The sequence below is a fragment of the Ictidomys tridecemlineatus genome, chromosome 2, assembly GCF_052094955.1.
Source record: "Ictidomys tridecemlineatus isolate mIctTri1 chromosome 2, mIctTri1.hap1, whole genome shotgun sequence".
Classification (NCBI taxonomy): Eukaryota; Metazoa; Chordata; class Mammalia; order Rodentia; family Sciuridae; genus Ictidomys; species Ictidomys tridecemlineatus.
In genome coordinates, this window is record NC_135478.1 from 209354038 (window position 1) to 209379061 (window position 25024).

Sequence of the window (25024 nt, forward strand, 5' to 3'; positions counted from 1 at the left end):
GAAGGACCTGCCTGCTCAGAGTGGGCTGTCCAGTGCTTTGCATTGACGACGGCAGGGTTCTCCACCTGCCGTCCTGTGTGGTAATCACTGGCCACACGTGGCCACCAAAAGTGCAAATTGTGGCTGGTGTGTTTGAGGAGGGGAAATTTTTCATTTTATTTACTTTAACAAATTTAGATTTAAATAGTTGCCCATGGCTGGTAGCTCTCCTATTGAGTAGCTCAGCCTTAGAGAACTTTGCGTGAGCAAACAAAATCAGGGGAGATGCTAATTTGGCAGCGAAAATCAAAGAAAGTAGCAAGGAAAGAGAATCATGGCCAAAAAAAGGCCAGATAATCCAGACGGAGCTCATAACCCGAGTTAAAGACTCCAAGCACCGAGGGCCACATGGAGCTGTAAACCTAGTTCATCCCACGAGATGCCAAAGTCATCCTGTTTTGAAGGCTTCCATATAATTTGGAACTTCCTCTGGAAACCCTTCTAGAGTTTGATTTGCAATGAGAGGAAGTGCCTTCTTGAGTCTCCTTTTCCTCTTTCATGCTACAATCCAAGCCCATTTATTCTTTTAAGTGAAGATGCAACAGCAATGTTATTATTTGTGGTTGCATCCATTTAGAGAAAACATTCAAACTTGTGCTGAGTGCATGGCCAGCTCCAGAGTAAAACCAGCCCCTCCACCTGTTTGCCATCCACATATGTTTGTATGGAGTTTAAAGTTGCAGTTGACAGAAAATACTTAGTAACTAAAATTCCAAAGCCTTTGGGCCTCTGCCAGCCCAAAGTGAAGGTGAAGAGAAACAAGAAGAATATTGAAAGAAGTGGGCAGCCAGGGGCAAGAAGGAGAGATAGGAGGAGGAGGGCAGAAGGCGCAGGGGCATGGGGGAGTGGGAGAGGAAAACAAGCTGGGGAGACAGACCCCACCAGGAAATTGGTGGGAGCTCTGGCTGGCAGCAGCAACCTACAATTACGCCGGTGGGTGGCTCCTTGGTGGAAGTAAAACAAAAATCAAAATGATCCACCTTGCTGTTTCTAAAGCTGGATGACTGCCTCTCTATGCAGCCACCTTTTGCATCTGTGCCAGTGAGTGCCCCCTGTACCAGGAAAAAGCCTGAAGCGAACACTTCTAAAGCCAGATCTATCCGCAGGACCAAGCAGGGGCCACTGAGGCATAGCCTCAGACCCAGAGACCCAGGGTGAAAGTTAAGGGCCAGGTAGAGAGGCAGAGACCAACAGCTGGTCTGGGCAGAGGGCTGGCCGTGACCACTTCACGTGGGAGTTTTGTAACTTTAGATCCACCAAGGCAACAGACATTGGAGTCACGTAGCCCGGAGGAGCCGTCCCTCGAATAGAAGCAAAAATAGACAGAGGCTGCAGCCACAGGCCAGGGCATGGGCACGTGTGCACATCTGCCCTTTCTGGTTTGAACAGCGTGCTATAGGAGCTGCAGGTGCACCATGGACCTATTCAGAGCCTAGAGCAAGGATCAGGAAATACCTGCTGGGCTGCACTGGGTAAGTGGCTACCAAAAGGTCTGTGCTCAGTGCTTCTCAAATCTACTGCGCATTGGAACCACCTGGGTTCCTCATTAAAATGCAGATTCTGATTCAGGGTCTGGGGGAAACCTCAGATTTTGCATTTCTAACTAGCTCCTGGATGCTGTACCTGCTGTTGGGCCCTGGGCAGCAAGAAGCCACGGGGTCTCTCTCCTAATTCCAGCTCTGGCTTAAAGGAGGCCAGAGATTGGCATAAATGACCTCTGAAGTATCCACAGAGAAGAATTCCAGTAGAAAGCATCAAAATCCAGGGAGAGGAAGGGCAGATAAAGTCAAGTGGAAAGCAGATACAGGTGGAAGAAAACTAGAGGGTGAGCCAATAGGCACCCGTGTGACGGGCAGGGTCTTCTAGGAGGGCACTGGATGGTGGGTGGTGGGCGGGGTCTTGGGGATGCAGCTCAGCTTCTGGCAGCACAGTGCCTCACCCTCGGGGAGTCTGGCTGCTCCTCTTGCAGCCTCCTCTGGTCTCTGGAAGGCTCCAGGAGCCAGGTGGCTCAGCCTGGAGGAGGCCAGCAGGGAATGCTCAGACACCCGGCTGCCACCGTGGGCCACACCCTCACCTCCTGAGCAGCAGCTTGGGGTGGTTCTTGCTCTCCAGGTTCTTGTCGATGAGGTCGGCCAGCAGCTGCTTCAGCACGTCCGTGGCGTACTCCAGCTTGCTCTGCAGTACAGTCATGATGAGCGAGGCCACGTTGCCGCGGTCGCGCATGGAGAAGCTGCGCTGGGACTCGAGCGTGCGGATGAAGGACAGCAGGAACACCTTGTTGTTGATGAGCTGCGCGAAGAGCTTCAGGCCTTTCTCCACGCGCTCCTGCCGGTAGCCCGGGACCTGCGGGAAAGGCCAAGGATGCCCTGGCGACCTCCCGCGGGAGCTGGAGGGTCCCACCCCACCTCTCACCCATCGCTATAGCTGCAGCTGGCTAATGCTGTCCATCCCCAGGAGCCCGGCACTGTACTCAGCCACAACAGGTCTTTACCTCCCGTTTAGAGACCATCCAGCTGAGGACAGAACTAGCCACAGTTCATTAACGGCGCTTCTGAGATTTGAACCGGCATCTGCTGGACCCTGGGGCCTGAGCTCCTGCCTGATGGTGGTGCGGAGCTGACCAGGTGCCACGTCAGGGCTGCTGTGGCTGGCACCCTGCTGATGGGTCACCAGGACTGAGCCTCTAACTAACCCAACACCCTGCCCTCCCCTCCCCATGGGTCCTGTGGTCTGAGTCAAGATTTCTGGGTTCCACATGGACTCTGCCCCCCTCTGCTAGGTAACCATGGACAAGTCCCTTCACTTCTCTGGGGCCTAAATTTAGCCTGAGAAAAGGGGAAGATTGAGCCTGTGGTCTCGAGGACCTCACTGACTCTGGCCTGTGATGGGACACCTTCTGAGACCCACTCCATCCCGAGGAGGGGGCACAAGAGCTTTCTGCCTTCCTGCCCTCAGGGTCTGTTCCTGGGAGGCCCAGCAGGGTGCACTACCCCCTGGGCAGTCACCCGCCAGCCACCCATGGACAGTAATATGCTCGGCAGCACTGTCGGCCATCCCCCAGCCTGGGAGCTCCTGGTGTCCAGCAGTGACGGGAATGGCCCATTGCTGCCCATGATACAGGGACCAGCTTCTCCAACATACTGAATGAGAAAGATCAAATGGGCTCTTTACGTAACTCCATTTAAATAGACTTATTGGTTATTTGGGGGGTGGCTCTGTCTGGAAGGGGAATGGGGGCCCTCCCTGGAGGACTGGCACTCTGCTTCTCCACCTGGACGCTGGCTTGCCAGGTGGTCTAACTTGGGGGAAGGTCGTTGACCTGCACACTGACAACCTGTGTGTTGTTCTAGCATCTGCATCTGAGCAAACAAAAGGTGACTACAAAATCACCCCGGGGGGTGTCAGACCCCCAAAAGGGAGTTACCTCCAGTCTTTGAGAAGGACTGTCACATCGGCAGCCATCAAGAGCGTGGTTTCAGAGTTGGGGGAACTTGGGTTTACTTCTATCACCGTCATTTACTAGCAGCGGGACTCTTAGTAGACTTAATCTCACCAGCAAAATGAAGATAACAAGAAACACATCATATGTACCTGGATCTTATTCTGGGTCAGATACTGTTCCACGGGCTTTAGGAATCATTGGCCCATTTAATCTGCAAGACCCACGAGGAGGCAGGTCCTGTTAGGACCCCAGGAACCCGTGAGGGTAAGGAGCTTTCCCAAGTGCCCAAGACAGAAGCGTCAGGCCAGACCAGCAGTCGGTGTCACATCCTCGCACCTCCTGGGGCATCACAGGACTAAGAGACAATGTGCTCCTGAGGTTCAAACTGGCAAAGGCAGAGATCGCCAGAGAAAGCCTGTCTGCCTGGGGTCACGGGAGGTGGCAGAAACATTCCTGGCCCTGGAACAGGTAGGGTGTGCACAGGAGGGCATTGCTACACAGGCCCGAGAGCTGCCTGAGGCCACCGGAGGCCTTCTGTAGAGGGCGATGTGGGCCGCCCTGCACCCTGCAGAGCAGCCCCCCATGGATTCTGGTTGCCTGGCATCAACAGCTCCCGCGGATTGGAAGCTGGTGGAAAGCTTGCTCTCGGAGCAGGCTCACTTTCATTTGTCTTGCTGTGGTGCGGGTACTTGGAAGGCCAGTTCTCAGGAGAGAGATGAGAACTCACCAGAGCCCACAGGTACAGCAGGTGCTGGCCAGGGCCACCCTGCAGCTCATCCTGGCTCTCAGAACAGTCCTCTGACCCGCAAGAGTCCCTCGCTCCCCAAGGGGGGCCATCTCTGCTTGCTTCATGCCTGGCTCCCTGGTTTCCCACTCCCCCTGGGAGCTGAGGAGGAATTGGCAAGGGACCTGTGGCAGCCTCCCCTGCCATAGCCAGGCCTCAATCTGCCGTCTGACACCCTTGACCTCCCCCCAATCCTGTGGCCCTCCTACACAGATGCTTCTCCCTCGTGGTGTGGAAACATTCCAGGGGAAGCTTCTAGTTGATCTAAAGCAGTACTGCCCACCCCTTGAAGTCACTAGTCGGAAGTGTGAGGAGGGAAGGGTCCTCTTGTTCAGACTGTCCTAAGGAGTAGGTCACCAGGCCCCCCTTTTCGTGGCCTACTGGCTAAGTCCAGGCACTGTTCACACACCAATTAAAACATGGAGCCGTCAATCACAGTCTCCCAATTTCAACCCCTCATCAGCTCTAAACTCTAACCTGTTGGGTTACAATTAAAGTTTACTATCCAGTTTTATATTCACAGACTTCGACTAAATTAGAGAACCATCTGGTGAATAAAGAAAGTCTTGTTTCAGAGTGGCATTGGCCTGGGGGGAGGATGGTGGGCTACTTAGCAAATGGTTCTGGATACTCCTTACCAAGATATTTCCCTTCCATCTCCTCCGTCCATAAAATGGGGAAAAGGCATCTATCTACCTTGTGCACCCCAAGACCAGGAGTGCCATGCATTAGATGTCACGGAAACTCCTGGGCGAGAGGGATCTGTGAAATGCAGTCAATGGAGCGGGTGATAAAGCCACTGCTGTTAATGCGCGCGCGGCACCTGCCAAGCACTTTACATACATTATCTTATTTAATGTTCATAAAACATTATGACATCGGCTCTCATATTCTCATTTTACAGATGAGGCAATAGACCCCAGAGGTGATGGAGTTTTCCTCCACCCCCACGTCACTGTGGTCTCCAATTCCAAAACCCAGCCTGCTGGTCTGGATGCTATGTCCTACAGGTGGCTGTACTAAAAGCCTCCTGCCCAGGGTCCCAGGCACTTGCTGCCCAGGTGGCCTCTGTGTTTTGCAGAAAGTGCAGCCGAGGCAGGAAGCTCAGCATGCATGTCATGGTCAGTAGGGCACTTAGCTGTCCCTGTGACCTCTTCTGCCTCTCCAGGTGCCATAGTGCCAAACCTGCCCATGGCTGCTCTCTCTTGGCAGCCAGTCTGAAGATTCAAACTAGAAGATCTGGCACGGGAAAGCTACAGGGAGAAGCCAGGGACAGGGTTCCATGTGGTGAAAGGTGGGGCAGGGCCTGGTGCTAGGAAGCCACACAAGCTTGGAGATCCAGCATAGCCCTTCACCAGCTGGGTGGCCTTGGAACAAGAGTAATAACCCTGAGAGATTACTAAAAGATCCCATCTCTTCCCTGCAAGCTCATTAGAAGACTTCATTGAAATCATGTAGGTAATGTGCCCGGCACTGTGCACTACATGCAACGGGGACCCGGCAGATGGCATTTTCTGTTTTTATTAGGGTACCTTGTAGCAGTACTGCTTTGAGTGGGTTAAAGGAAGACAAGGACAAATAAATACTGTGTGGCTCAACCCATACGAAGTCTCTGGAGTAGGCAGATTCACAGTAAGTAAAGGGCGGCCGACCACGGTGGTTGGGGGTGGGGGGACCAGTAGCTAATGCTTGACTTTGGAAAGAGGCAGAGGCACTCAGCACGTGTCTGTGGCATAAATGGTAAATGCCACGTTATGTATATTGTACTACAATTTTTACAGTCATGTGACCTGTTTGTGACTGCCCAGGCCTGACGATTAGCCGACCTGTGGGCATCCTTACACACAGACAGGAGTGAAGTTGGTGGTTAGCTCCTTAAGAGCAGGAGGCTGGGGGGTCAGAAAGTCTCCCTTTTTGACAAAGTCAAAGAAAAATGGGAAGTAGTCCTATTTGCGGGGAGATCTGCAGGTGCTGGATGAGGAAGCAGGCCAGGCCAGGACGGGACACAGTGTGATCTACGCCATGGGTTTGGAGCCCAGAAGGGGCACGTCTACGGAAAGCACCTTGCAGGGAATACAGACTGGCAGGGTAATTACCAGATCCCTGCGTCCTGAGTCTCCGAGTCCCTCTCTATCCTCTGTGCCCTTTGAGGGATGTCACCCTTGGCAGTCCCTTGAGTATATGCCAAACCAGTGCCAAGCCCCAGATCTAAGAGTCTGAGACTCTACAAAGAGGCAAGAAGATGGAGGAAAGCCACAAGACAGGTGGGACCAAGTGAGGAACAGGAGCAGAGCTAACGTGGGCCACACCAACAGTCTGGATAAAAGATGGTGGCAGGGAGTGCGTGTGTGCCCACCAAGAGAAAACTTATGTGGGAGGTGACTGTCCTGCCCCAAAGTACACTTTGACACAGTCTCAGAAAATACGATTAAGCAGTTATACCCTAAAGAAAGCCTACTTAGACCTTTTAGAGTGTTGAACTAGTGAAAAAAAAAAGGAGAATAAGTGCAGACACTCATCCGAGTTGAATTCTTAGAATCTTCTCTATCCCATCCAGGGGGGTCAGAATCCCCTTCCCAGGCTGCCGAGTCCACCCTCCTGAAGACAGACAGGCAGACATTCAGTTCTGTGGTTGCTCACTGTTTCCTGCGTGTCTACTCTGCCAGGCACCCTACTAGGCTGGAAGGTGGAATCACAAAGATTAATAAAGCAGAGCGCCGTCTGCACACATCCACACACACAGCCATCACTCCGTGGCTTTTTTTTTTTTTTTTTTTGCAGTGTTCGGGATTGAACCCAGGACCTTGCTCATGCCAGGCAAGTGCTCTCCCACTGAGCTCCACACACAACCCTTTTTATTTATTTATTTATTTTTTTGAGACAGTGTCTCACTAAATTGCCCAGGTTGACCTTGAACGTGTACTCCTCCTGCCTCAGCTTTGAGAGTAGCTGGAATTTTAAGCATGTTACCACTGTGCCTTGCTCCCATTTCCCACTTTAACTAGTGCATCCACTTCAGTGCCCCAAGAAGCCTGGTGTCTTGATGCAAATAAAGGAGAGGCTGAAGGAAAGGGGAAAGGCAGGGAGAGATGAGAGGGAAAGAGAAAGGAGCCCAGCCCAGGAGCCAGGCCAGGGCCACCGTGGACACAGACGTCTTGAGACACCTGGCCTTTTTAGGTGATAGATGATTCCCGTGCAAATCCATGCATAAACATAGGTGGACAGAAAAGGTACATCACCAGCGAGGACAGAGCACCCACTGCCCAGAGCCTCTACAAATGCCTCATGGTGAGGAGCCCACGGGAGCCCCCCTAGACACCAACACCCACAGCCTCACTGTAGAAACACACACGTGCTCCACTGAACAAGCAGCATGGAAAAAAGTGTGTGCCACAAGCATGGCTGTGGAAGGCCTGCGCTGCAAAGTCACTGCCCGCCACCCTGGTAGAGCCCAAGTGACACTCTGTGGCTTTGGCTGCAGATTTTCCTTCAATCCTAGTTAAGTATCCAGAGGTCCTAGTCAGGTGACTGCGGTAGCGTCCTCAAGGTCAAGTGCCCAGGCTTGGGACAGGGAACGAGCCTGCTTGGAGTCTAACTGCCTAGACTCAACCCCTGCCTCCGTCCCAAGAGCTGCGTGGCTCCAGACAACCACTGGCTTTCCCTGTTCCCTTAGTTTTGTCACCTGTGAAGTGGGCTCACCCGCTCGGAGGGTTTTCTGGGTGGTTAAATGAATGATCTATGCAAAGCGCTTGAAGCTGTGTGCGGACTTACTAACAGCCCACTAATAGTGATCATTCCTCGGGATTATGATTATGCCCTGGTTTCCTCATTTATATTTTTCAGTTTTCTCTTGTATTTATCTTTATAAGCCATTCCAAAGCCCTTTTGGAACAAAGCATAATATGAATATATGCATAAGCCAGATACCACGCTAGACAGTAAGTGGGATAAAGTGTTGAGAAGACGAGGTCCCCGCTGGTAGAAAGATGGCTAGGATTTTATCATTCACTTTCCCCTCCCTTCTTTACACATCATTTATCTTTCCCAACGAAGCACCAAGTGGTGAAATCCCTTATACATTTATGGAGCACCCACTAAGTGATAAAAATCCTTTCTATTGTGGTTTCTTAAACAGGGGTTCGTGAACGCCCTCAGCTTATCAGCCATGCTTCTTGTTTCTCTATACAGGTTCTGTTTTTCTGGAGAGAGAGTCCTTAATGTCCACTCAATTCCCCAAGGGCTCATGGCTCCCTAGGACCCTAAGCACTGTTCACACCTGCTCTGAGGTTCCCTTGGCCCAGCCTCATCTCCTCCAGAGGCCCGGCTGGTGCCCACCAGCTGGAGGACCCCAGAAAAGGTACCTCCCCTCCCTGATCTCAGCTTTCTCATCTCCAAACGAGGGGGCTGTCCTGCTCTCACACCAGCACTGGCCACCACCTCGTACCTCGAGGTCCCGGAGCACAGGGTGGTCTTCAATTCCTGGGAACAGCACTCGCATGGTGTAGGTCCTGTAGTCCAGGAAGGGGATCCCGGCCCCGTCCAGGTCACTGGTCAACTCATGGATGTCTGTCTGCAACTCGGCAAAAGCTGGCAAGGAGAGAATCCCACGAGAGCATGGATGGCGAGGCCGAGAGTCACCTGAGCTGGGACTGCTCAGGGCCTCACCCAGGCCCCGAGGAGACGGGAGCAAGGGACCTCGGTGAGCAGGATAGGGATTGGTGGCACCCGAATGGGGGGAGGTGCACTGGGAGAATGTGCACTGGGAGCTGCATCCCTCAGGAAGGGCAGGGGGTGGCAAGGCGGCCTGCAGACCTGTGCCGGGCGAGGGAACACCCCCCACCCCGAGATGAAGGGCTCTGCTTTGCAAAACGGGCTGGGGGTGGCGGGTGGGGGAGGGGAGAGAGGTGTAGAGGAGGGACGGGAGGAGAGAATGGAGAGGGCACCGTGGCCGTCTGTTCCTGTGCTGTGTTGTATGGGGCTTCCTCAGGAAATTAAAGAACAATTTCTTCTGATTAAGGAAAAACATTTGAGGGCCCAGCTCTGGACCAGGCAGTTCAGTGGGATCATCAAACTTCAAAACAAGGCTCCCAAGGAGGGACTGCCGTGCTAGTCTGCTCCTTCCCTGTGGATACACAGCCGCTTGCCCCGTCCTTTCTGCTTCAAGGGTGTGCTACCGGGATGAGTTCTGATCCCAGGGTGGGTCCAGATGGACAGAGTTGCCAGACCCCAGCAGACTCCCAGAAAACTCTGTTACACAGCACCAAAGCTGCCACTACACCCTCTTCTGGGGTCACCCTCCGCCACCAGAGGCACTTAAGTGAGGAGCTTCCCGCTCCTCCAACTTTCTCTTTGGTGCACGCACACACACACACACACACACACACACACACACACACACACACTTACACACATCCAGGATGAAGTAACACATGTTGGCATAGAAGAACAGCCAGGGACATTGACTAACCAAAATTTCTATTTGTGTACATTTAAGGAACAGGAAAAAAAAAAATACTTTGTGGGCTCAGAAGGGATTCACAGTCCAGCACGTCTCTAGGGCCCTTGAAAAGCAAGCCCAGTGCCCCGCGGGCTGCAATACATGAACATCACTAGGCACCTCCAGAGCAGTGGGTGTGGCCCTGTCCTGCCCTTGATACTGATTTTGGGGAGCTCTGCTCCTGCAGATCTCAGGCCCAAAGCTCTCAGCCGGTCCTGGTACCAAGAGAGAACCGAGGCTTGACAGAAACGACCTGGGATAGGTGGGGAGATGTCCCCATGGCCCTCCATTGCTCCTCTCCTCCTGCATCTCCCACCTCTGCTGTCCACAGGGACACTGTTCCGGTCATGCAGTGACCCCGAAGGCAGACAGCCCTAATACAGCCAAGCAGAACTTATTCCTTTGGGAGTGTGCGTGTGCAGGCGTGTGTGTGTTCACGCAGGCATGCATGTGCAGGGGGATCGGCAGGCGTCTCTGGCTTGCACAGGCACCACAAGCCCAGCAAACACTCACCCATCCTGAGGGTAGAACATGCATCTGCATGTTTGCAGCAGGGGGTGGGAATGTGTGCACGTGTGGGAATCTAAGTGTCTGAGTGTGAGCAGGGAGTGTGGGGAGAGGGAGTGTGTGCGCACACCGGCGTGTGCTGACACATCCAAAGCTCACGCCCAGCAGGGCCAGGCTGGGTGTCTTCTGAGCTTGGGTGTGGGTGACTGTGTGGTCTTCATGACACCAGCCCCAGCACCCTGGAGAATCCCTCTTGCCACCCTGGTGGCATAGCTGTCCCCAAGTCAGAAGCCATGGCTCCCTCTCAGCCTCTACTCTTGGGCTGGATTGGCCTCTGCCTGCTGAGCCTCCCTCCCCAGGGATCTTCCGGGTGGAGCCCAGCTCCACCCTCCCCTCAGCTGCCCCGAGGAGAAGGAGACACTGGGCTTTGGATGGGTCTGCAGCTTTCCTTCAAGTCACCCAGCGCCTCCAACATTCAAAGGCTCCTGCCTGCCACACATAAAAGAGATTCTAATCACTACACCTAATTAGAGGGAAGAGTACTTTGCGGAGAAAAAAAAATTAAGCAGCATAAATATAATAAAAGGCAGTAATTAACAGTCCCACAAGGCGGATGCCAGGTTGACAGCTGGGGGACGCAGGGAGGGGGCAGAGTGGATCCAGTTCCCCACTGAGATGGGAGTGGGTGCTGGGGGAGCCCAGGTCCACGGCCAGGTCCACTCTGTGCACACTGACGGCAGAGACCCGGCTGGGATGGGTCCTCCCAGGGTCACTCAGGCAAGACGTCCTGGGGTGACGAGGTTTCGTGTGGCTGATTTCACTTGGTAGTGGTGTTTGTGACTTTTATAAACACAAGCTGAGAAACACTCTCCCTTCCCAACGGCAGATCAGCCCTGCAGCCTTCCCTTCCTGTGGCGGAAGACAGCGAGGACTGCTTGAATGGGTGGTGTCAAGACACCCCGGGTCTCCCTAGGGGACATAGGGGACCCACTCAGCCAGGATGCTGGCCCTAGAGGCTGCTCTGGTGAGGTGTAAGGGAGCCCAGCCTGAGACCCGGATGGAGCCTGGGGGGTGGCCTTACCTCCCCGAAGGCCACCAGAGCAGGACTCCAGGAGAGGGCTGTGGTCTGGGACATGCGCTCAGAGCTGGCCACAGGGCTCTGCAGCAGGGGCCTGGCCCCAGCACCCCCACCGCCGCCCAGCCTGCGGCCTAGGGTATGAGTGGCAGGTACAGCCACATGCACACACACACACACACACACACACACACACACACACACACACACACACACACAGCCTCCAGCGCGGGCTCCCGCCTCTGGTCATTCAGTTACCTTCCTTGCACTCCAGAGCCACGCGGGACTCCAGGTTGTCCATCTGCATCTGCAGCCGCTTCAGCGTGAGGTCGCTCTCGCGGGACTTGCGTTTGTAAGCGATGAGCACAGCCACGATGAAGATGATGAGGAGCCCTCCGGCCACCGCGATGCTCACGATGGCCGGCAGGCTGAGCGGGCTGTCAGGGGCGATGTACACCATCCCCGGGGAGTACTCCATGCCGCCGACGCGGGCCTGCGGGGCACATGGGGCAAGAGGGAGCGTACAGAAGGGAGAAGCTGAGAAGTGGGACGGAAGAAGGAAGTAGGATATGGGGTACTGAGTAGGAAGTTCCCAGTGAGCCAGAATCGATTCCTGGAAAGGCCCTGTTGGCCCGGATGTAGCAGGACCGCTGTCCTCTGCGTCCCTCAGGCCCACTCCACTCAGGGAAGGGTCCCACCAGCCTCACCATCACTTTGTGCCTCCCAATGAGGTTGGGGGACTCGCAGAGCAGCTGCACATCTGACACGGTCACGGTGCACGGCTTCTCCCCAACCAGCACGGTGTAGTTCAGCTTCACGTTGCCCCCAGCCACCGGTGGGATCAGGTTCTTGCCCTACACAGACAGGAAGTCCCAGTTCCCACCCCAGGGTCAGGACCAACTGACTGGCCACCCAGACACCCCATCATGGTGGTGAGTGGGTGGAGAGTCCACCCTTAGTGGTAAATCCAAACTATCTACAGCACCTACTGTGCTTCGCAGGTGGCTTGTCCCCCCCAAGGTCCACGTGTCAGAAACTTGGTCCCTGTTGCAGCAATGTTAAGAGGTGGTAGGACCTTTAAGCTGTGGGGCCTAGAGGGAGAGTATCACTTCCCTGACCTCTGGCTTCCTGTCCCTCCACATGATCTCTTCTTCTCCCACATCCTCCCAGCATGATGTCCTCATGGGAGCCAGTACTATGCTATTGGGACTTTCAGTCTCTAAAAGTTTGAATTAAATAAATCTCTTTTCTTTGGTAAGTACTCAGCCTCAAGTATTTTGTGTTAGTAACAGAAAACAGATTAATACAGCATGGACACTATCATTCTCCCTTCCTCCCAGTGAGAAATCAATAATCAAAGTATTCTTTTCAGCTGATTCCTAATGTAGCTTCAGAATCCTTCTCAACAGATTTGTAGTCAATCACTACCCATTGATTCAGATTGTCATGTGAGTTAAAATTAAGTTACAATCCATACTCCAAAGAAACTCAACTGTGTTTAGCAAAGAGCTTCACAGGAGGAGGCAGTGTGGGCCTGACTGACAAGTTTCTGGACTCTGAAGACAAAACCCTCTGAATCTAGTGACCTGGGCGGATCTGCCTGCCCTGGATGGATCAAGCCTATAAGGATTGTTCCGGACTTTAAGCCGCCTCTGCAAAGGATCCAGTCACAATATTTGGCCAGAGCCTGTGACTTCCGGCGATTCCCTGTGACCGCATCCCACTCCCTCCCTGCACGGCCTCCTTCCTCCCAGCCCTGGCTCTACCTTTAGGATGATGGGGGTGCCCGGCTTGAGCTCCAGGATTCCTGACGGACCGAAGGCTTCGAACACAGGGTTGGGATAGTAGGTGAAGTTGGTCTTATTGAGGATCAGCAGGGACTGCACATTGTCCAGGATGAAGCCAAATTCCTCAGGCCTCTCCGTGAGGTCCGACTGGTGCTCGGGACCCAGGGCGAGGGCTGGGGCCTGGCAGGTCATCTCGGTGGCATTCAGGACCTCACAGATCTGTGGGAGGAGCCAGAGACAAGGCAAGCTTGCCCCTGGCCTCCTGGGGAGCTGTCCACGCAGCGTGGGCTAACACAGGGGGGAGGCAGCCAGGACCCTGTGCTGGGGCACCCAGGGCTGCCCTCTGTGGCTGTCTCCCAGTCCTGGCTTCGCCTACGGCGACGGCTCAGGTACTTTCAGGAAGCAGCTGTGGGTTCAGAGGACGCAAGGGCTGGAAGCCCCCGAAACTGCCAGGAGTGGCTGGTCCTCCAGGCCTTATCCCTCACCTCTACCCCTGTCCCTCCACCCCAGAAGGATGCTGTAGGTGCCTGTGTTTGGGCAGGGGCTGCATGCGTGCTGAGGAAGGAAGCCCCCACCTCCGGGAGGCCGCATGCCAGGGGCAGCCCCTCCCAGCCCCAGACTCACATTGATGTGCTCCTTCCCGCCATGCTTGGCACGGATCTGGGGGTTCTGTATGAGGTCCAGGTGAGTCCCCCAGACAGCGATGGGTGTGTTCCCACTGCCCGGGAGAAAGAAAGGGGCATGTGGGTCACCGGTATAGGAAAGGCCATGGCACCCAGTGACAGTGACAATGATGAAGAGGAGGAGCTATGACAACAAGAACAGCAACAATCAGGTAGCACAACAGTGTCCCTGGGGACGAGGGTGACAAGCTGCATGGTAGCAAGGACATTCCTCAGCAGCCCAGGGGAAGACAGGCATGACCAGATGGCCTGCACGTCCTCGGCCAAGCTCATTTGGAACAGGGACACCTGTGGAGGCTCAGGTGACAGCACAGCCCCTGGGCTCTCTGACTGACCAGCTGGCTCTCTGCAGCCCAGAGCCTCTTCCTCTGGCCTCACCACTCCTGGACCTCCCTGTGTCGGCCTTGGTCAATGGCAGCCTCCTTCAGACCCTCCCTCGGGCCCAGGGTCTGAGCACAGCCCCCTCCACCCCACCCCAGGACATTTGCACCAGAGCTTTCCACCTCAGAGGCTCCAGGGAGGCTGGGGTCTGGGATGGGCAGCGGCAGGGCACAGAAACCTCCCCCAGGAATGCAAACGGGAGACGACCTGGGACACAGGCCTCCTACACCTTGGGTGGCACCGGGTCACTGATGGGGAAGACTTAGGCTATTCATCTGGGTGTAGCTTCTGAAAGATGCCACTGTCTCCAGGAGGCCAAGAAGCTGGCAGGGGTGGGCACAGCTCTCTGCTGGCTGTCCTCCTTGGGGGCCGCCCCAGGGAGAGCAAGGAAGCCTGTCTCCCAGGGGCGGGAGCATGATGAACTCAGCGGATCAGGGTCCTCAGCTCCCACCCCCACACTGATTTCTGCCCATCTATCCATCTGCCCAGCTGAACTTCCAGACAGACAGACAGACACACACACACACACACACACACACACACACACACACACTCCATCTTGTCAGTCACCAATTCCACATGCAGCTGCACATGTCCCTGTCACTTCCCAGAGGGACGCCTAGTGCAGAGCCCAACCCCATCCTCAGACTTCTTAACCCGAGTCACCGCAGGGGAGCGGCTGGTAGGCCCAGGACATGTCTCCAGCCTCTGTCCTGATATGGGTGTGACGTGGGGATGGCTGCTGAACACCAGGGAGGAGGTCACCTGTACTTCTGGGTCGATGACAAGAGGAAGAGCTGGATGAGAGCCGTCTGGGGATCCTCTAGTGGCGGAGCTTCCTTGGGAGCAGGAAGCCTGCCCCTGCCCCCTGCCTGGCTGGCCCTGGGTCAGGCCCTGGGTCAGGCCCTGGGTCAGGTCCTGGGTCAGGCCCTGCTGGCCTTCACAGGCTGCTCCCTCTCTGTGAGCCTTGTCTCCTTTACCTGCTCCAAGATCATGGCATCGGGGTGTGGGCCTTACCGAGGGACTGCGGGGACGGCCACAGCTCAGCGGCCGAGCTGCCCTTCCTTTGGGCTGAGGCAGTGGGTGGTGAGCTCTTTTTGGAAGGGCTGGAATATTCTAGAATCCACAGGCCACCCGGGCCCTGTGGTCTCACTCGGCCGTGCCCTGTAGTGAGAGAGCTGCTGCAGACAGCACAGTGGCCGTGGTCCAGCAGAACTGTGTTCACAGAAGCTGGTGGCAGCCAGGGGGAGCCCAGGGGTCCCTGGCTTAGAGACTGCTCCCTGGATGGGGCTCTTCACTGCCCCAACCCTGGAGAACACTTCGTCCCCATTCCTCCCTCCAGCCCAGCCCCTCCAAGCTGGAGCAGGCAGGGAAGGATGCGCACTGAGCAGGGGCCAGACAGGAAGCTGCGCACAGAGTCTGCATTTCATTCCCTTCTCCCAGCTGCCTTGGGAGGAAGTTGAGGCCAGAGGCGCCCCGCCTCAGGGAGGGCAGGAGGGTTAAAGTCACTTTTTGCTAAGCAGCAGAGCTGGGTTGAGCCCACTGCCCTGAGCCCCAAGCCCTGGTTCTGTTCCCCACACTGCTGTCCCCGCCCCCTGCAATGCTTTCCTGGGAGCTCTGTGGGCCCTGCAGAAAGGCTCTCTCTGCAGAGCTGCTCCTCTCTGTGTCCTCCGGGACTGGAAAAGCAGACTCATGTGCTGTCTGCCGGCAGCTCGGCTCTGATGTGGCATGTGCCACACAAGACACTAGAGACTCAGAGTTTCCAGATCCCCAGGCCAATCCCTCAAGGGGTGGAGGCCCACCCAGGAAGGGCGACTTGCCCAGGGTGAAGGGCTGAAGGGCCTGACCCCTGCCCTGGGCCTTTCTATGGCAGCAACCGATCCTGCTTCCTGGGTCACCCACCCGGTGCATGAGGGTTGGATGTTAGGAAAGAGCAAGGAAAGAGCAAGGGCCACTCTCTGCCCGGGAGTCTGCAGTGGAAGGAAGGAGAGATGGGCCCTGAATGCTGGTAGCTCCCCAGGGTGCAGGGAGCCCTGCAGGAGGGTGGGCGCGTTTGCTGGTACTTGGAGCCGACCCCTGTTCAGCAATCCCCAGAGCAGGACTGGGCCCCCAGAACCCTCCTTGGCTCCCGAGACCCGGGGCCAGGGAGACGGAGGCGCAGAGGCAGGAAGGGAGCTCGGGGCAGCGCCTACCTCACAATGCTCCACTCGGGCTCGATGCGCACGATGGTGGGGTCCTCCACGTACTGGAAGACCAGGTCTCGGCGGATCTTGGCCCTGTCCACCTGCACCGTCACCTCCATCTCCAGAACCTCCTCGGAGGACGTGGTGTTGCAGATGATGTAGGACGGAGATCGCCTGGAGGGGGAGGCAGGGCTCTGGGCTCCCGGGTGTGGAGGGGGACAGTGGTCCTGGGCCAGCCTCGCTCGCTCGCATGGCTGGCTCCTCAAGGGCTGAGTGCTGCTCCCATGTGAAGCTCAGGGACCAGGGACAGAGACCCCGCCCTTGACCAGGCTTTTGCCCACTTTTCAGTAGGACTTGTCCTTGGGTCTGGTGAGAATCCCTGTCCCCTTTGTACTGTGAGGTCAGTTCCGCGAGACTCTCCTGTGTCGCCTTACCCCTTCTCTACCCTTGACTGCCTGGTTCGGCTGCTTGGCTGTGCATCCCTGGCCATCTTTGCTGCGTGTGGAGTTGGGCTCTGGCTCCACGGCTTCCGCAGCATCCTGAAAGGAGGCCTCTGGCCTCTCTGCCTCCATCTGCCTCTACCCAGCCAACACCTCCACCGTCCTTCCCAAGATGCACTTCCTGCCCCTTTTGTACTGCCTTGCCACCTGACCCAGCAAGAGCATGCCCTTCTGGGCTCCAGTGTGACACAGAAGAAGGACAGTCACCTGCTTTGGGAGGCTACTCCAGTCAGCTCTTGGGAGCCCTATCTGGGTTCAGAGCAGGGGAGGGGGGGTACTGCCCCTGGGAGGGATTCCCAGCTGCGCTCTGTGGCAGCCCAGGGCTCTGCAGAGGGGATGCCGTGGGGCACAGGCTGAGTGGTGGGCAGCAGCATGATGGCCGTCCAGGAAAGGGATCCCTGACACTCGGAGCCACCTCTCCCAAAGAGAGCGCCCACTTTGTTAGGAGGGAGCAAGAGTTAGTCCTGAAGTCCCTGCTTTGGGCAGCCCCTCCCCACTCTCCTGAAACCCCAAGTCTCCCTGGGGCTGGATATGGGAGTGGGTTACCCGTCCTACCGCACCCCCGGGCCCCGGGGCTTACCTGTGGAAGAGGCAGGGCTGCTTTCCAAACATCACCACCACATCGCTGCCTGCGTTCAGGTTGGTGCCCGTGATGGTCACCTGGGTGCCCCCAGACATGGGCCCGCGGCTGGGCTTAAGGTCGGAGAGAGTCAGCGTCTGTGTAGGAAAGGATGCGGCCTCAGGCACAGCTGGTGGTGGAGGTGGCTCTGGACCCTCCCAAGGCCCCATGCCTGCCAGTGCTGCCCTCGGGAGTCTTTGGTGATGGTGGCCTCTAAGAGAGCTGATCTTCTTATCCTTGTACAAATAGGCACTGTTTGGGACCCTGAATTTGCATCTCTGTGTTAATAACAGCAATCATTACAGCTGCCAGTGTGGTGTGCCAGCCTTCTTTATGTTTTTACCTTTATATCCAGAGACGTTAAGTAAGTTTTCCCAAGGTCACACAGCTAGCAAGCAGCATCATCAACTCCAGAGCTCTAGTTCCCAACCCCTTCTCCAAACGGCAGCCTCTGTTGCTTTGGGGAAGGTGACTTGTCCCTTCCACTGGCATCCCCAGAGAGCTGCCAGGCATTCAGTGGCCAGAGAAGTGGGACATGAGAGAAAGCGAAGGGTCAGCAGTGTCTAAGGCCTGCCCACAGCCCCCTGCTGGAGGGACTGGGGAGCCGGGCTGGGAAGGGGGGCTGGGAAGGGAGCCCCGTGACAGCTGGGGATTTGGAGTTGCAGTTTGTTCTTTCATTAGCATTTTAATGGAAAAACTTTTCCCAGTCCCAGGTGAGAGGCCTGCATCTGCATTTAAATGAAGATCTCTCTCTCCCTTCCCCAAGCACCTCCCTCTTCAAGAATTCCACACCAAAGTGGAACCCACTGGGCCCCTGAGCCCAGGCAGCCTCTCCTAGGGGGGCCTCCCACTGGTGACACCCTGGGGGAGGCCTGGGGGAGCATGCCCCGCCACTCTCTGGCCTGCACCCTGTCCCAGGGCAGGGGTCACCCACTGACCTCAGCCAGGTCCTCCCGGGCCCTTTCTGACCTAGGTCTTCCTGGGCTTGGTTTGCAAGGACCAAGATGGAGGCTGTGGAAAGAGCTCTCCTGCTCAGCTCTGTCTGGCTCCTGCTGTGTGAGCTGAGATAAGCTATTTAACCTCTCTGATCATAAGGTCAGGGGGCTGGGCCACAAAGAGGCCCCTGAAGGCTTTCTTGCTGGGTAACTAACTGGCAGTAGCTTCCACCTTTCCAAGTGGGGCCTTTGTCTCTCTGTAAGGGGGGGGGGCTGCTGGCCTCCCCAGAGAGGGAGGGAAAGGAGGGAGGCAGACACCTCTGGTTGTCTGTCCGTGCACTTGGCTTCCAGGTGTGTGTGTGTGGGGGGTCCTAGGCCTGTAGGACCCCCCAGGGAAGTTCTGCTGGGCTGGGATGCATCCTCCCTGACTGCCTGGGGTTGGCACCCCCCAGGGGGCAGAGCGAGTCACCCCCACCACCGGGGAGCTGCTGGGGGCTGTCTGGAGGGGCAGTTACTCAGGGCTGGGGAGGGGCTGTTATGGAGCCGCGTTTAGGGTTGTGAGAAACTATTAATTATTCAGGTCGTGCTTCATAAATATTTCACGGTGGGTTTGCACAGGAAATCAAATTCGGCATCATGTGCCACCTCCTCACCGAGATCCCTGAATGGAGGCAGAGGGAAAAGGGAAGATCATGCCCAGTCTGGAGACCCGGGGACAGGGCTGGTGACAGGGGCCCTGGGCCTTTATGCATTTTGAGTGAATGAATGACCCATCAAAGCCCGGCCCGGGTTGTGCAGGGAAACTGAGGAAGGGCACTGAGAAGGGTGGCCCTCACCTGCCCCGACGGACCAGGTCCCCTGGGGAAGAGATCTCGGCTGCCCCAGGCCTCCAGAGGAGAGGCCCTTTGCGGGGGTGAGAGTTCCCGACAAGCCACTTGGCTGAGCAGAAGGCAACGAGAGCCCCGGGTGTCTGGAAGCGCGACAGAGAAAGACTGTGTCCCTTCTCATGGGTGTGAGGAGACTCGAGGGGACCCGGGCACCTCATCCCCCTGGAACCCTCGGAGCCTGCACAGGGGGCTCTGTGACTCAGCTCCAGAAGGCTGGGTCCTCTAGCACGTCCCCCTCCCCGGACGTCTTCCTCAGGGAACATGTGGCACCAGGACAGGTCCCCAGAGGAGTCCCCCCCATAGAAAGTGGCAGCGTCTTTGCGCCCAGGATCCAGTGGACCAAGCCTAGTTCTGTTTGTCCTGTGGGAGTTGTTCTTGGCTTTCCTGGTGGCTCCCTGCTCCCTCTCTCCTCCTCCTCAGCCCCTTCTCTTCCCTCCCTCAAGTCCCATCTTCTGGTCACGATGTCAGCCTTGTGCCGGGAAAGCCCTCTGCCCGAGATGCACAGGGGAGCTGCCTGGGACCAACCCTGCCTTTCCACAGCTTCCTGCTTGAGGCTTCCTCTCATGCCCTAGATTCCACCACACCCTGCTCCAGGTCAGACAGGATCTGCAGGCAGGGCTGGGCTTGAGGGGCCAAGTCTACCACGCCTGCTCTTAGAAGAGTTAGGACAGAGAGGAGAGCAAAAGGAAATGTGGTGGCTACTCAATGAACATGGTCCCTCCTGGTCAGATCCTCGGCCTGGGCTGCAGGTTAGAGCCACTGGGGAGCTTTCTGACCAAGGAGCACTTGTATCCTGCTTGCAGTCTGGCTTAACTAGGAGGGGCAAGGGCATCTGGGTTAGGGTCTGGAGGGTAATGAGCACGGTCAAGTCAGGAGTGCCCACATACTGCCAGGCACGTGCCTGTAATCCTAGAAGCTTGGGAGGCTGAGGCAGGAGGATCTTGAGTTCGAAGCCAGCCTCAGCAACTTAGCGAGGCCCTGAGCAACTGCATGAGACCCTGACTCCAAAATAAATACAAAAAAAGGCTTGGGATGTGGCTCAGTGGCTCACCTTGGGTTCAATCCCTGGTATAAAAAAAAAAAAAAAAAAAAAAAAAGGGAAAAAGAAGTGCCCACGCACGCCAGGTGTTAGCAAAGAAATAAAGCCCCAGCCTCACCTGCACAGGCTCACTGGCCAGAAGCTGAACCACCGGAGGGCTGTGCCGGAGATGCCCAGGACCCCGTGAGGGTGGGGAGCGCAGGGGCTGCGGCCTCCCCAGCACAGGCCTACAGATTCAGAGGCCAAGGAGTGGGACACAGGCAGGCTCTGAAAAGGGGGACGAGGTGGCTTGGTGCCACCAGGAAAGGAGATGGGAAGGGAAGAGGCTCAGGCAGTGCTGAGGCACAGAAATCCATCTAGGATCCAGGACGGCACCTGACAGGCAGCAGCAACCTCCAGGTGGGGCTCCCAGGATAAGAGGCTCTTTCATGGGGGAAGATGGGCTCAGACCAAGGGCAGAGGAAAGATTTAAGGAGGTCACATGGGGACAAAGAGAACAGGAAGAGGAAGACTCCAGGACATGGTGAGGATCATGTCAGGAATGAAGCTGGACCAGTTGACCAGCCCAGAGTGTGGGCTGCCAGGGGCAGGCCACCAGCAGAAACAGGCAAGAGCAGAGGACACAGGTCCGTGGGGAATGACAGCCTGTCTGGGCTACAGGGACATGATAGCTGCCATGTCCTCTGAGCAGGTCACTGAGGTGAGAGATCCCAGGAGGCACTCGGCACGGGCAGCAGAAGTCCAAAGCCCACAGGGGCCTGGACAGGTGGAGGCTGCTCTGGTCCTGTCGGCCGTCCCAGGGCCATTGACAAGGGGCACAGGGCAAGGAGGATCTGGCCAGCTGACTGGCGGGGGAAGCCCGGGCTCCCGTGGCCTGCAGTGGTTCACTCCCTCCTCTCCTGGCTGCCAGGTGGCAGTCAGAGCCACATTTCATGCCCAATACCTGGCAGGTGTCACTTGTGCGTATTGAGTGACAGCCACTGGTGTCCAGGAGGGAGGTTGGCTTCCCAGAGCAGGGGCTGGGGAGGAGCTGCGGCAGGCCAGGTGGGGAGGGCGTCCGGGCCGCCTTTATCTGAGGCCCTGCCCTGTCAAATCGGAGTCTGTCCTCAAGTCCTTGTGCATGAAGAGTCCTGCACCCCCCATCTAGGCTGGGACATCGGGGTGGGGGGGGATGGGCTGTGCCAGGATCAAGCGTCTCTGAAGCCCCCGTAGCCAGGACCATCCAATTATCAGAATGTGAACTTGATCAAACAAGTATCAATCAGAAAATCTAGCAAGAGGCCCTGTGCAGGGCCATAAATGGCTGCCAGGTGAAGGGAGAAGGAAGAAGGACCAGGAAGAAGGAGGGAGGGGGAGAAGGAAGACAGGCTGGGAAGGAGGGGGGAGGGAAGGCAGGAGGGGGGAGGGAACGCAGAATCCCCATAGCACTTCAGAGTACTCGGTGCCCAGACAGGAAAACCCATCACCCAGGTTTCCAGTTGCCCAAAGCAGCTCCGAATCCCGAGGAAATCCCAACCTCACCACCGTCATTAACCTGAGAAGTTTGGATTGGGAAACGATGGGCGTGTGTGACCCGGCATGTGATGTGCTCCTGTCTCCACCGTCCCCTTAATGACAAAGCCAAGAGATCTGCAGAGGTCCCTGCATCCCCCCAAACCACTGGCCAGGCAGCCCTTGCCGGGACAGGAAGGTTCAGGCTGCAGGGGATTCCAGGACAGTGGCCTGCACTGAGATCTGCAGAGAGGCCATGGGAGGGACAGGGGTGGGCGGGTGGGGTGTGGGGAAGGAGATGGCGTGGGTGTGCAGGTGGGAGTGGGGAGAGGAGCTGCAGGGCTAGGGAAGGACCTGGAGGAGGGAGGGCAGGGTGACAGTGAGGGAGGGTGGAGGGCGGGGCATAATGGGGCCGGGGTGGACAGGGGAAGGCCAGGGCCCAGCAGTAATGGTGGCAATCATGGAGGATAATCATCAAGGAAATGATACTAGAAGGAATAGGAAGATTGGATGCAATCTTCACAGATGCTATCATTGTCCCCATTTTATAACTGAAGAGACCGAGTGGCCATGTGCCGACAGTACCACCTGCAGTGTGACCCAGCCATTCAGCCACAAAGGAACCCGGGGACCCCCAGGGCTCCAGCAGCTGACCTGGCGCCAGGAGCCAGGCTCCAGGCTCAGCTGGACTTCAGACTGGGTCTTGTGGACATCAAAGTCTGTGCTTCCATGGCTACAGGAATGCCGGGGGGCTTGCAGGGAGCCCTTGTCCCACATCTGCCCAGAGTTCTAGAGAGTTTTAGGGGGCCCAGCCATGATGGTTGTGAAATGTGTGTGGCCAGCAGCACTCACCATGAAGTAATAGAGCTGCGAGGAGCGGGCCATGAACTCCGGCCGGCACACAGCCACACAGATCTCCACGAAGCCCGCGTGCTGGCTGGGCTTGGCCTCTCCCATCTCACACACGATCCTGCAGAGGACAGGAGAGACCCCATGAGCCACGAGCCCCCGGCCCTGACCCTGGACACTGCAGCCCCTGCAGAGCTACTCACTTTGAGTAGGATCTCAGGGACCAGCAGGGAGGGGGTGGGAGGCGTCTGGCTGCCCCCTTCAGGGGCTCCTCCTGACTCTCAGGAACTGGGAACCTTTTGAAGGATCCTGCAGAGGGTCTGAGTAACTCTGATCCCAGACACTTAGCCCTTAATTCATGTCTGGCCTCTCGATGGTTTGGAGAGTGGTGGCAAAGTTTTAGCTAAACAGTTTAGGAAACAGCTGGCAGAGCCCAGAGAGGTGCAATGACCTACCCACGGGCCCCTAGCAAGTCAGACACAGACCTTGGTGCTGACCTAAGGTTCTCAGGCCCTCATCTGGGAGCTCCCTAGGCCCAGTGCTTGGGCTGCCTCAGTGATGTACTTTCTGCTCCCAGTCAACCCAACTGCCAGGATGGACAGAGAGATGTATGTGTGTGTATGTTGGGGAGTATATATACATACATATATGTCTGTGTGTATATATGGGTGTATGCGTATATGTATATATAATGTGTGTGTGTGTGTGTGTGTGTATATCTCCTTGGAGACATGCATATTTATACTTATATCTTTTATACACACACACACACACACACACATATACAAACACACACACACATATTCCCCATTTTATAAGTGAAGAAACTGAGGCACAGAAAACACTAGGTCGTGGCCAGGCACAGTGGCACACACCTGTAATCCCAGTGGCTCAGGAGACTGCAGTACGAGAATCGTGAGTTCAAAGCCAGCCTCAGCAAAAGCGAGGTGCTAAGCAACTCAGTGAGACCCTGTCTCTAAATACATAAAACACAAAATAGGGCTGGGGGTGTGGTTCGGTGGTCAAGAGCCTGAGTTCAATCCTTAGTACTCTCCACCCACACCACCCCCCGCTAAAAAAAAGAAGAAAAGCTATGTTGCTTGCCCAAATATGTATAGTTAGCCCTCCGTATCCATGGACCACAGCTACGGATTCAACCAACTGTGGATCAAAAATATTCCCCCCAAAATTGCATCTGAATGGAACATGTGCAGACTTTTTTCTTGTCTTTTCCCTTAAACAATACAGTAGAAGAATTATTTACATAGTATTTCCATTGTTTTAGGTACTATAAGTAATCTAAAAGAGATTTAAGGTAAAAAGGAGGATGCCTGTTGCAAAGACCATGCCTTTTTACAGAAGGGAGTTGAGTATCCACAAACTCAGGTATCTGCAGGGGGTATTGGAACCAAAGTGGCATGAACCCCAAGAAACGTGCATTTACATATGCTTTGTGTGTAAATGTAAATGTTTTATATGCATGCACACACATAAACATAAGTAATATATATACGCACATATATACAATTATGTACATATATATGTATTATAATATATAGAAACATGCTTTTAAGGATAAAAGCAAAACACTGTATGCTCACTCTTCTCTATACCTCTGTTTTTACCCAACAGTACAGTATAGACTTTCTCCCTCATGTCCCTATATGCATAGATATGCTTTATTTTTTTTAACAGCTTTGCGGTATTTTGTATGGATGTACTATCATTTATGTAACCTTCTTCCTATTGATGGACATTTAATTATCCTGATTTTTTTCTTCTGCTTCAAAGAATGCTACAAAATGAGTGAACTTATATCCGCATTTGTGTGTGTCATACATTTATTAGAATAGGCTTCTCGGAAGGGAGTTTGCTGGGTTAAATGGTTTATGCAAGAAACATTGATGGTAGAATCAAATGATGCTCCAGAAAAGCTGTGCCAATTTACACTGCTGTTGGTGGTCCCCTCTTTTAGCCAATGCTAGATATCATCAATCCTTTGAAAAAAAATTTTCCAATCTACTAGGGAAGAAATATCTCATTTTAATTTTGATGTCCCTGATTACTAGTTGGGCTGCACATTTTTTTGTCTGGTTTTGATCTTACATGGCCTCCCTTGAATTTTTCTGTTGAAGCTCTCTCTTTTACAGCTGAGTTATCTTTTGTAGAAACTTCTGAACTAAGAGTATTAACTTTTGTCTGTTATGAAAATTGCAATTATTTTCTGCTGTTGGTCATTTTTCACCTTTTTCCCCAATATTTTTGGCCACACTAAAGTTTAAATTGGTTAAATTGGTTGTTTTTTTACTTTGTAGTTTCTAAGTTT

At 55.2% G+C, this 25024-nt stretch overlaps 1 protein-coding gene across 1 annotated transcript in view; it reads right to left on the reverse strand.

Moving 5' to 3' along the window:
• The window catches only part of Plxna4 (plexin A4), a 430466-nt gene that overhangs the window by 37170 nt on the left and 368272 nt on the right, over positions 1 to 25024 (reverse strand). Inside the window, exons 14-22 of the mRNA XM_005331088.5 lie at positions 22702 to 22819; positions 17459 to 17595; positions 16388 to 16552; positions 13756 to 13849; positions 13111 to 13350; positions 12052 to 12198; positions 11603 to 11837; positions 8710 to 8852; positions 2114 to 2382 (exon numbers count right to left, since the gene is read on the reverse strand). Of these exons, the coding sequence (XP_005331145.2) occupies positions 2114 to 2382; positions 8710 to 8852; positions 11603 to 11837; positions 12052 to 12198; positions 13111 to 13350; positions 13756 to 13849; positions 16388 to 16552; positions 17459 to 17595; positions 22702 to 22819 (1548 nt within the window). The remainder of the gene's footprint in view (positions 1 to 2113; positions 2383 to 8709; positions 8853 to 11602; positions 11838 to 12051; positions 12199 to 13110; positions 13351 to 13755; positions 13850 to 16387; positions 16553 to 17458; positions 17596 to 22701; positions 22820 to 25024) is intronic.